The sequence below is a fragment of the Bubalus bubalis genome, chromosome 12 (assembly GCF_019923935.1).
Source record: "Bubalus bubalis isolate 160015118507 breed Murrah chromosome 12, NDDB_SH_1, whole genome shotgun sequence".
Lineage (NCBI taxonomy): Eukaryota > Metazoa > Chordata > Mammalia > Artiodactyla > Bovidae > Bubalus > Bubalus bubalis.
In genome coordinates, this window is record NC_059168.1 from 68,266,383 (window position 1) to 68,278,939 (window position 12,557).

Below are 12,557 nucleotides of genomic sequence, written 5' to 3' on the forward strand. Positions count from 1 at the left end.
CAGGCGCTCCTAGCCACCCCAAGTGGAACCTTCTCTGCTTTGGGGAAGGCGTGTGGTATCAACTGACTCTTTTGAAAAGCAACTTAAAAATGTGACTCTTACTACCAAGATTAAAAAATCAGAAAAAATTAAACAAACAAACAAGCCAAAACTCTGTACAACCTTTGGCCTAGTGATTTCACTTCTGGGAATCTCTGAGAAAACAGCCTAATACGTGGAAAAGTATTATACATAGAGATAGTCAGATTGATCCTACAATAATAGAGCAAAATAAAACTAGAAACAACTTCAAATATTCAGAAGAAGTAGATTGGTTAAATGAATAACTGCATATACATACAGTGAAATATCATGCAGCTCTTAAAAATAATGCTTACAGAGATTTAAAAATTTACTCGAGAAATGTTCATGCTATAAGTGAAATAAATCCACATACAAAATTACATTATGGTATGATCTCAACTGTGTTATAAAATAGCTAAAAATACTGGAAATATGTATTATATGTATTATATAATATGTATATATACACATATACATATATTATATACATACATCATATATATGTGCTAAGTCACTTCAATTGTATCCGACTCTTTGCCACCCCACAGACTGTAGCCCACCAGGCTTCTCTGTCCATGGGAATCTCCCAGTCAAGAATAGTGGAATGGGTTGCTATGTCCTACTCCAGGGGATCTTCCCCACCCAGGGATCGAACCCGAGTCTCTTATGTCTCCTGCATTGGCAGGGCAATGGACATGAGTTTGAGTAAGCTCCAGGAGTTGGTGATGGACAGGGAAGCCAGGCGTGCTGCAGTCCATGGGGTCGCAAAGAGTTGGACACGACTGAGCGACTGAACTGAACTGAACTACATATAAAATATTTAAAATGGTTTCCCCTGAGTTGTAGGATGATGATGGGGCATTTTTTCATCTTCCTCAAATTTACTCTTGTCTGCATTTTCCAATTTTTTAAAAAAAATTACTGTTCAGTGGATTTAATGAGAAGAAAGGAAAATATGTAATTTGGTTTTGGAGGCCTTCCCTGTGCTGCCACCCCTCCTCCCCTGCTGGGATCTTCTCTCTAAAAGAGAGACAGCTTTTGATGCACGAGCTAAATTCGGTTACTGACATGAGTGGGGAGGGTGAATGCTTGTACTCAGCGGATAAGAAAGAGGAGGGCTCTGCCTCTCCCGGCCTTCCTGTCTCCCTCAGATAAGGAGTAATCTATAGCAATTCGGCTCTGCCACCTTCTTAGACCCAGTTAACAGCCAGCATGACTCAGGCAAAGCCAGGAGAGTGTCTCAGACAAGAGGCACTTAAACACGTCTGCTGTTCTGGGATCTTGCCCTCGGGGATGTTGGCTTCCCCCCACCTCCCCTCCCATTCTGCAATGTCTACTGGGAGCTCCTGTAGCAGAGACCCCCCGCACAAGGCCCCAGGGAGCTAGGCAGTAAGTGCTGGTGCCCCAGGAAGGAGAAGTTCTAAACAACCTACTAAGAATTATAACCAAGGTGTGGCCAGAGGGCTGGGGAAGGCCACGTGATGGGCAGGAGCCATGTGTAAATGGCCTGTGCTTCCCATGGGGCCAGGTGGAAATGCATGTTACAAAGGAAACCTTGCACAGAACCAGGAGGCTCTGAAGTGTCTTTGCTGCAATGGGTGTTTAACAAAAAAAGGGAGATGGATTAGATCAGGGGCTCTTGCCCTAAGGTCCAAGGCTTGGACTCCCAAAATTATATGTAAATTTGGGATGTAGGTACTTTTTTGTAAAGATGGGTTCACAGACTTTATGAAAAATTAAGAAGCAATGAATTAGATTATTTGCAAGGGTCCTTGCAGTTCTAACAATATAAGACCTCCAAAAGCCAACAATCCCCCTGGGTACCCAACTTCAGAAATCACTCAGCCTCTCAAGCTGAGTGACTCCAAGGCTGTCCACCCCACAAGGAAAAACTCAGCTGATGTCCTGTTCAGACATGTCATGTTAATATGGTGTGTGCCCTGCTCCTGGCTTGTGTTAAAAGCTTAGCACTAAAATTTGAATCTAGAAAATCAGGAACTAGACTGTGAACTTTTCTGCTCTCCTCACCAAACAAAGCACAGTGCTTTGCATGTTGCAGGTCAATGAATGGAAACAAGAGCATCCCTGCTTTGAAACCTTCCATAGGAGATGAGCACCATTGACTCTGCGGGGGCAGAGGGGAACTGAATCCATCACCACTTTCTACGAGCATGACTCTCAACACAGAGGGCCACTCAACACAGAGCACCCTCAACAGCTTTCAGGCCTGTGAATGTGTGAATGAGGCCAAGGAAGATGGCCTGGCCTTGAAGGCTATGTGGCCTGAGGGCTGGAGAGAAGCCTGTCTTCTAAAGATACGAAAGGTCCTTATCGCTCTGGTGGACAATAAGTAGACTTCTCTTGAAGGCCAGGAGGACAGCTGACTTCCTGAGGATCCCTACAGCCTGAGGATTCTGTAATTCAAGGGGATGGATGACTCACCCTCAAAGTTATAGGCATTGAGCCAACCATCTCCTCCCATGCATCTAGGACCGCATTCCCAGGTCAGCCTCCCATCCTGTTATATGGCTTTGGACAATTCATTTAACCTCTCTATGCCTCAGTTATCTTGCCTGCCAAGTCAAGGAGCTGGATGAGACCGTGGCCAATATTCTGTCCACCTCCAAAAGACTTTAATATGATTACGAAGCCACGAAGATCAACAGGAAACAAAACAGCATTCTGCCTCTAGACACTGCTTGTCTTCAGTCGTCAAGAGATATTTGTAAAGAGCTCTGATTGGAAAAGGAAACTGATGAAAGAAGGACAAGCGGGCTCCCTAGCCCACCTCCTTGGCTGTAACTGTAAAGCCCCCGTGTGAGTGACTGAAGCTTTTATAAGGCAAGGGAAGTGGTCCTGACCATCAAGCGCATGTCGCTACAAGGAGAGGGTGTCAGACACCCCCACCAGCCTAAGGTATTCTTGTGACCAGGATATGTCTCACTTGTGCCTCCTGGGTTTCAGTTTCACCATCCATAAAATGGGTAGCATAGGGATGGCTCTGAACTTTACACTTCATGGGCTGAGTGCAGTGGAGAGGTGCTAGGTAGGATGGAGCAAGGGACCATCCAATGAAATTATAGGGTAAGCTTTGGACAACCCCTACACAAGGATTTCTTCAGAGATTTCAAGTGAAGACTTATCTCTTGTCCCCAGGAGGGACATCGGGAGTGAGCAGAGGGTCTAACGCTGGGCAGCTGGGTGGGCTGCTGGGGGACCCTGGCTGGCTCACCTGATGAAGGTGGTCTTCCCGGTGGAGTACTGGCCCACCAGCAGCACCATGGGCTTGTTGTCGAAATCGGCATCCTCCAGGGCAGGAGAGTGAAACTCGTGGAAGCGATAGTGCTCTTCCAGCGGCAGCAGCTTGGTCCTGTAGAGTTTCTTGAGCCCATCGCTCACGGTCTGGAAGACCTCGGGGTCCTTCCTCCGGCGGTCGTCGGAGCGCAGCCAGCTGAACATCGCGGCCACCGCTCGCCTGCTCGCCCCCGGTGCGCAGTCCCAGCAGGAGGGCGTGGAGTCGGCGACCCCGGGTCCTTGGGGAAGGTGTCCCGCAGGGAGGGCCCGCCGGGTTCCCAACCGCGCCGCCGCCTCACCGGAGCGCCGGGCTCAGCCGCACCATGGCCAGGACTCAGGGCTCGGGGGTCCCCGGGTCGACGGCGTGGGACCGCGAACGCGCTCTTCCCCTGCTCCCAGGACCAAGCTCAGCCCCGGCTTCATCCAGCAACCAAGGCCGGAGAGAGGAAAAATATCTGGGTTGGGCGGGAGAGCTGCGATTTGGGGAAAAAAGTCAAACCTGCAATTAAAATGTCAGATGCCCGGTCCCCCGGTCTCCCCCAGCTCTCTCCCACTTTGGCTCGGGTGCAGTTAAGGGATGCTTCGAATCTGCTCCCGCCCGCCCCGGAGGCTCAGAGGAGGCGGCGGCGCTGCCCAGCCCGCGGACAGCTCAGCATCTGCAGCCGCAGCCCGCAGCCCCAGGCTCGGGTTTAAATGCCAGCCGTGCAGGAAGCCGGCTCGCGGAGGAAGTCCCCGAGTACTGGCAAGACTGGCTCTGCCCTGCGGCCCCGGCGGGGAGAAGCTGAGCAGGGCGCCGCCATGTTTGTGGGCAGTGGCCCCACTGGGGACCCGCGACCGCTCTCTGCATGGGAAGGAAGGGATGCTGAGCTCTGTGGGAACGCTCTAGTATTTCATTCCCGGCCTCTGGAGGTTTGATTTGGGAACAGCGCCCTCTCAGGGACAGCTGCGAAGACAGAGTTGACCTGCTTCACACTCTCCCTGCTCTTTAAATATAGGCTTTCTTTTAGTTACTGAGTTCAGTTCCTTAGGATGACAGGTTCTCTATTGTTAGGTAGTATTTTTCTTAGCGCATGGAAAGAAGAGTCCAATATTAGCTTGCCCCAAATGACCAACCCTATCACTACACAAACTTTTCGCTAGATCTAGGTGAAGTTAAACTACTCTCATTCATTCATTTGTTCATTCCTTCCAATAAAATCGAACAAAATAAGCAAAACGTCCACAAGCATTAAGCCAGTATTACGGCAAGATTTTGGTGACTGTGGTTACAAATTTGATCACCAAAATAAGCACATAGAGTCTCTCTCTTCCAGGAACTCCAGCCAGGCCAGGTTTTAAGAGGAGATAGGAACAGAAGGCCTGGGTGCATAGCAGGAGGAGGCATCCTTTTTGTCTGGATAATTTGAGGAAGGCGTCACAGAAAGCCTGACTGTGAGCTGGGTCTTAAATGATGAACCCACAGAGAAGAAGGGGGACATTCCAGGCTGAGTAAAGGGCACTTGCAAAGGTAGGGGAACATGGAAGAACTTGGTGGGGTGAAGGCAGAGTCAACAGTTTGCTGCCAAGAGTATGGAATTCAGGAGGATGGGAGGGAGTGACTGAGGCCAGGCAGAAAAGGTTTTACAGAAACAGGAATCACAGAGGGAATAAGGAATCAATAATAATGTTATTATTAATCATGGTTAACATGGACCAAATGCTCACCATGTGCAGGGGCCTGGGCTAAGTTCCCAGCAAGTATTGTTTCATTTAACCTTCGTAGCCTCCCTGGTGGCTCAGATGGTAAAGAATCTGCCTGCAATGCAGGAGACCTGGGTTTGATCCCTGGGTTGGGAAGATCCCCTGGAGGAGGGCATGGCAACCCACTCCAGTATTCTTGCCTGGAGAATCCCCATGGACAAAGGAGCAGACATGACTGAATGTCTAAGCATAGCACACAGCAGCTCTATACGGCAGATCACGTCCCCATTTTCATGCCAAGGAGAAGCGGATGAGAACAGCTGGCCAGGCAGGTGTAGGCAAAAAGGGGTGCATTGTCTGCAGGGAATTTAAACACAATAATAAAACCAACTCAAAGTCGATCTGCTTTATATTTGCACCAGTGACAAAACACTCCCTGCTGCCAGGGCAGATGGCTTCCACATACTCCTCTCCACAGATGAGGAAACAGAGTAGGCTCATAGGCCAGGTGGGACTGTTAATATGGGTAGCGGTGCAGGGGAGGGACTGGAGAAACAAGAGAGGCTGGAGGCCAAAAGACTGACTTGGAAACTATTCAGAAATTCAGGAGTTGGAGTAATTGGGATAGAGAAAAGATTATATTTAGGAGATTTTTTTTTTAATGGCATAGAATTGACAGATCTTGGTAAGCAGTACTATGGGTAAGGCCGAGTCTAGGATAATTCTGAATTTCCTACTGTTGTGGGCAAGGTTATGGCAACCCACTACAGTGTTCTTGCTTGGAGAATCCCAGGGGTGGGGAAGTCTGGTGGGCTGCTGTCTATGGGGTCGCACAGAGACGGACACGACTGAAGCGACTTGGTGGCGGTGGCGGCGGTGGTGGGGGCAAGGTGGTTGGAGACACTATTCCACCAGTTTGGAGTCAGGAAGAGAGCAGACTTGGCATTTAAAGTCTGAAATATGCTCATGGTGCCTGTGGGAACTCCAAGGGGAGGAGCGAGGCAAGGTACAGAGATTCGGGTGGGGATCCTCAGAGGTGGGTGCTGGCTTGCGTCTCCTTGGTTACAATTCAGATCTCTTGACCCTCTTCTTGATCCCCAGAGCTGATCTCCTCTTTCTGAGCTTTCTGCACCTTGATTGAGAAACCGCTCAAATGAATATTTCACCCTTGGTGTTACTTTAGCACTGGCATGTGAGCGTACAAGGCAACTTTCAAAATTTTTAACAACGCACATGGCATAGGAATGGAGCAATCAGAACACTCATCTATCTTACCAGTGAAGCAGGGCCTAAGGCCCCCTGCCCTTTTTGGGTAGAGATACAAAAAAGAGTGAAAGCATATTACAATAATAAGACCCACAAAGAGCATTCAAAATATACAATTAATGCCTGTCTTAATAAGAAAAAATTCCAATAGAAAGAATTAGCAGAAGACTCAAAAATTCCTTTTATAAAAAGAGACTACAAGACTGTCCTATAAATATGTTAAACCACATTAGTAGTGTTTGGGTGATGGGGAGGTCTGGGTCTGTCCATGGAGAGAGGCCAGGATGGCCAGGGTGCCAGCAGGGAAGTCAGGGGGTTCCTTTATTGGAAATATTTCAATATTTTAGTAACTAGTACAACCATGATATTGTGTACAACTCAACATCAGCCTGAATACCTAATTTACTCAGTACACATTGATACATGTTACTCTAGCTCTTGGTGGTAAACAGTTGGTGAAGGTCTTTGGGACACTATGGACTTTAGCCCGCCAGGGTCCTATGTCCATAGCATTCTCCAGGCAAGAATATTGGAGTGGATTGCTGTGCCCACCTCCAAGTGATCTTCCTGACCCAGGGATTGAACCTGCATCTCTTATGTCTCTTGCATTGGTGGGCTCTTTACCACTAGCACTACCTGGGAAGCCCTAAGAGTTGGGAAATATATCTTTTAAAAAAAGAACCAAGTAATAATGCAGCATGTCTATATACTAGCAATAAAGAGTTACAAAGGAGAGCTTTTTAAAAAGCTACAAAAAAAAAATACCCTAGGGATAAATCTGACAAAAGATGTGCAAGACTGTTAAATGAAAAATGATAAAAATCAATGGGAAGACATGAAAGAAGTTCTAAATAAATGGGAGAGATGTACTATGTTCAATTATGAAAAGATTTCGTGTAAGAAAGATGTGAATTCCTTACAGCATAATTGCTAGATTCAATAATTGATAGAATTTAAATTAAAATCTCAACAGGGTTTTTCATGGCAATTAACAAGGTGATTCTAAAATGTATATAAGACAGTAAATAGTCCAAGAATAACTAAGGTATTCCAGAAGAAGAATGAAGAAGAGAGGCAAGTATAAGGGTAGAAGGAGGAGGAGGGGAGAAAAAGGAGAAACACAGCAACAACGGCAATAGCAACAGTTAGAGGAGGGAACTTGCCCTAGTAGGTGTCATTATCAAGTTGCAGTGGCTAAGGTGCTGAGGTTTAGCATAGAGATAGACCAAGAGAAGACTGACCCAGTAAAATAGCCGGCAAATGGAAACCTGATATATACAGAAGTTGCAGTAGAGAATGCATTTATAAAGTTAAGAAGAATTCCTTCAATAAGACACCAAAATCACCGCACATGGTGATTGCAGCCATGAAATTAAAAGACACTTGCTCCTTGGAAGAAAAGCTATGACCAACCTAGACAGCATTAAAAAGCAGAGACATTACTTTGCCGACAAAGGTCCGTCTAGTCAAAGCTATGGTTTTTCCAGTAGTCATGTATGGATGTGAGAGTTGGACCATAAAGAAAGCTGAGCTCAGAAGAATTGATGCTTTTGATTTGTGGTGTTGGAGAAGACTCTTGAGAGTCCCTTGGACTGCAAGGAGATCCAACCAGTCAATCCTAAAGGAAATCAGTCCTGAATATTCATTGAAGGGACTGATGCTATAACTAGACCTCCAATACTTTGGCTACCTGACGTGAAGAACTGACTCATTTGAAAGACCCTGATGCTGGGAAAGATTGAGGGCAGGAGGAGAAGGGGATGACAGAGGATGAGATGGTTGGATGGCATCATCGACTTGATGGACATGAGTTTGAGCAAGCTCCAGGAGTTGGTGATGGACAGAGAGGCCTGGCATGCTGCAGTCCATGGGGTTGCAAAGAGTCAGACATGACTGAGCGACTGAACTGAACTGAAGACACCAAAGTGCATATTGCAAATGAGATTAATACATTTGGTAGTAGTAAACTTAAGTCACTATTATTCAACTGACGATACAAAACAGAATGTGAAGATATTTGCAATACATGAAGTCAACCAAAGGACATTCAAAATATACAATTAATGCTTGTGCATCTATAAGAAAAAGACAAACATTCCAACAGAAAAAAATATATTAACAAAAGACACAAAGATTTCTTTTACAAAAAAGACTATGTGACTCCTACCCTATAAAAGTAAGAAAAGATGTTGAACCTTATTAGTAGTTAGAAAAATGCCAAAACACAATTGGACAGCACTTCACACACCAAAATGGACAAAAAACACACACTGGATGATACTGAGTGGTGGTGAGGATGTGGAGCGATGGGAACTCTCGCTCATCACTGGTGGATGTGTAGACTGGCATAAATGCCTTGGGAAATGATTTGGCATTGCCTGGCAAAGCTCAGGGTGTATGTGTCCTCTGTTCGCTCTGCAATCCCACACCTACGCTTTATCTAGAGAGACTCTTGTCCATGTGCAGGTGCATGGGGAGAGAATTATGCTGAGGGCAGCATTGTTTTTAACAGCAAAATATTATAAGCAATGCAATTTTCTTCACCAAGAAAGTGGACAAATTGTGCCATGTTTATATGATAAAATTAATTTCATACAGATTCTTTACCATCTGAGTCACCAGGGAAGCCCATAATAAAATAAATAGTATACAAATGAGAAAATGCGGAGACCGGATCTGATGCCAAAACATAGCACTGAGTAAAGAAAACCCGAGGTAGTCTATGATGCGAAGCATATGAAATACCATGACTCTTAAATTTTAAATCATGCAAAAAGCATTTCTTGTTGTTCATGATGCTCAGAAGTTTTTTAAAATGTAAGGGAATATGTGTGTGGCTTTCCAGGTGGTACAAGTGGTAAAGAATCCATGTACCAAGAATGGAAGAGAAATTGGGGATGGGTACACAGGTGTTTTCTACTCTATTTGCAGTGTTTTATTCCTTAAATTTGAAAATGAGTATTTGGCTATTTATTTATCATTCCCCCTATTCTTTAAAAAAAAATTCCTGGGTACACAAAATTAGATTTTTTTTTCATAATTTTGATTGAAGACAAACTCCTTATACCTGGCTTTTTGGTTATATTTTTTTCTCTTTTTGTTAAACACACTTTTAAATAACATAATAAACCCCTGGTGTACCCATCATCCAGTCTAAGAACTGGAAAAATTAGCAGTAATTTGGATGTATCTATGTGTTCCTCCATTATTCTGTCCCTGTCTCCTAGCTACCCCCAGAGCTAGACACTATGGAATTTATTCCCTTGGTTTTTAAATTAATATTATCATTAATAATGGCATATTGTTGAGGTTTCATGCTTTAGAACTTTGTAAAAAGCATATCCTGCAGCACATAGTCCTGAAACTTTATTATTTTCCTACTCAACATTTTGTCAGCATTTGCTTTCAGCCCCATCTGGCTCTTAGCGGCCTCCCTCCTACCACGTGCTGCTCTTAAACACACCACCTGGCTCCTATATTCTGTTACCCAGAGGTTCCCAGGCAGTCAGCCCACAGTGCCTGTCCCCCCACATCCTCACTGACCTCAGGAAAGTGGCTTCACTCTTCCAGTTTCAGCTCCACTATGAGTAAGAGTGTATTTTTAGGGTGAATGGAGACAACGCATGTCTATTGCTCAGTGACTGCCTGATCCATTGACAGTGCTCAGGGTATATTGTTGGCTCTTAATATAATAGTCTGTTATTTTTGTTCATTTTGTGGGTACTGCCTTGTGTTCTAGACCTATTTAATAAGCCAGTTTAATTTCATCATCAGTGAGTCACTTGTTTTGGTTCATTTGTATTGTAACCGAGGGTGACTCATGGGGTCCAAGAAATACAATTGCTAATAGTGGAATCTGTGGCATTTGCTATAGGCCCCTGAGGGTGGCACTATTAAACTGGGCTTTTGCCTTTTTTTCCCTTTTTCTTTCCTTTCTCACCAAGACCACCAAAGTCGTGTTAGAAGTAGAGGGATGAGAGTATGGAAACTACACTGGGAACCTGGAATTAAAAAAAAAAAAAAAAATGTGCCCTGGCTCTAACTCGGGGATGTTAGAGAAATCAGAGTGACAGTCCAAGTAGGGACCAGTGTCCACAACCCTAGAACCTGAGCCTCTACCAACCTGGCCCCTCCCAGGGGTGTACACCTTAGTTTACTCATTTTGTTGCGCTCTGTTGAAGAGGAAAGTGCATCAGCTCAGCCAATTCCTCTTATTGGGAATTAGGCTAAGCTGTTTAACTTCTTTTTATGACAGTATCCTCATGTGTGAAACCAGGTCTAAGAATGACTGCACAATGCTGTTGTGGGGAAAAATGGACACAATGTAGGTTACGGACCTAATACAGTTTTATAATCTCTGTATAAATATCTATCTATAGACATATATGGCACAATTATATATAAATACATATATAAGTATGTATAAACAGTAGTTTATGCTCAGTGAACAGTAGTTCACTTTCACCCTGAATGAATGAAAACTGGCTACATACAAAGAAAGGGAAGTCTAGAATAAAAATAAGGAGATGAGGAATTGTACTCAAGAAATTTATAAACAGAAAAGGAGACGAAGTAACAGGCTGAGTCCAGTTGTTCAGTTGTCCCTCAGCAGCTTGCCCCATTCGTACCTTTATTGCCACATGTGGTTAATTGCTGAGACTGTCATATACAGCAGCTCTCATGGGGGAAAGATAGTTTCATCCTTAGGTGTACCAGGCAGGAGCTCACCTGAAAAGTCCAACATCACAAGGAGGAAAGCCCACACTGTGGCAGCGGATGTCTGGCTTTATTAAAATGTCTGCTTGATGATCCCCTACAGCTCAGTTTTCTCTCTGAGAACCTCATCTCCCAAAGGCAAGACATTTGTAACTTACAAGGTATGAGCTGTAATTAGAAAACCTCATCACCTTCATCATCAGTCTCTGTTTTCATAACACTTGTGTTTCTAGAGGGTAGGCATTGCCCTCGTAGCATCTGGCCCTCACAGCAATGCTGAAAGTGAAGATAGGAATGTTTCCTAGAGAGGCACGCTCATGCCCAGAGAGGTTGAAAGCGTTGCCCATGCAGGCATCCTCTGTGGAGCTATCTAACATCCTACTTCCTTTCTCCTTGACCCACAAAAGATGTGGGGCAGCCTACCCAAGTCTCCTAAATTCTGAAAAGTAATCCAACATTTGAGGCATTAGATGGAAGGGGAAAGGGGCAAGTAGAGGGTGCAGGGAACATGTTGGGTGGAGGTGAACTCATCCAGTGCTCCTTAGAGGCGAGCAGCATGTGCAGCTCTGAGCTTCTTGATGAAAGCAAAACCAGAAGCCAGCTCTCGGTTCCAAGCCCAGAAACATTAATCTGTCCCTGCAGGTAGTATGTTGATTGCACCATCCCACCAAACAACCCCTCTTGGGTCATAAAAGTGACAAAGCAGTGAAATGACAAAAGTACAGGAATCCAGAGGGACCCCGGAACCAGTACAAGTCCTGAGCAGCTTTCCTAGGTGGTGAATTTTGCCTGTCTCCCTATGAGGGGAGGAAGAGGAAGCTCCTTGAGGAAGGCTGAGTTCTCATCTCTCTTAAACTCTAAATCAGGGGCTCCAAACTTGACTCATTGTGGAAGTGGCTCTTGATGAACAGAGAGGCTGGAAATGGGAATTGCCTGCAGTTGGCCCATGAATGTAAAACAGTAAGGCTATGACCGTCACAAAAAGAACCAGCAGAAGGAACCTGGTAAAGGCAGTAGATAGGAGTGGGCATTATTTAAAAATACAAAAACAGACAGTAGTGGACGTTAGAGCCTGCTCCAGTCTTTAAAAATCTGCTACTCAGCAACTGCTGTCTCAATTTTTCTCTATTTAAAAATTGTATCTATTTTTATTTTAGTTAGTTTGTGTTTTGCTTATAAAATTATTTTTTTTACTTATTGAAGTTGAAAATTGTTTTCTAGGAAAAGCTATTGGTTTTATTCTTTATGATTTCTTCTATTACTACATTAAACTTAGAGTTCTCCTGCTCAGGAATTTGAATTTTTCTCGAAATTATTCCGTAGTTTGAAATTTTTATATGTAACTTTAAAATTCATTATCAGATTTTTTGTTTTGGTATAAAGTTGTGGGATGGTGATGTATTCAAAATTATTTCCAGATTCTTTACAGTTCTCTGTTAAATAGTCTTCTGTTCTCTTTTGGTTTACCAAGTCTTCCTAAAGATACATCATTATAAATTATTGGATAATTAAAGCCTTATTTCAGAGTTATCCTGTTT

General features: G+C 44.4%; 1 protein-coding gene across 1 annotated transcript in view; it reads right to left on the reverse strand.

Moving 5' to 3' along the window:
- EHD3 (EH domain containing 3) overlaps positions 1-4,183 on the reverse strand; it is a 29,614-nt gene extending 25,431 nt beyond the window's left edge. Inside the window, exon 1 of the mRNA XM_006079616.4 lies at positions 3,296-4,183. Coding sequence (XP_006079678.2) covers positions 3,296-3,522 — 227 coding nt within the window. The 5' untranslated portion in view covers positions 3,523-4,183. The remainder of the gene's footprint in view (positions 1-3,295) is intronic.
- Positions 4,184-12,557: the final 8,374 nt, after the last annotated feature.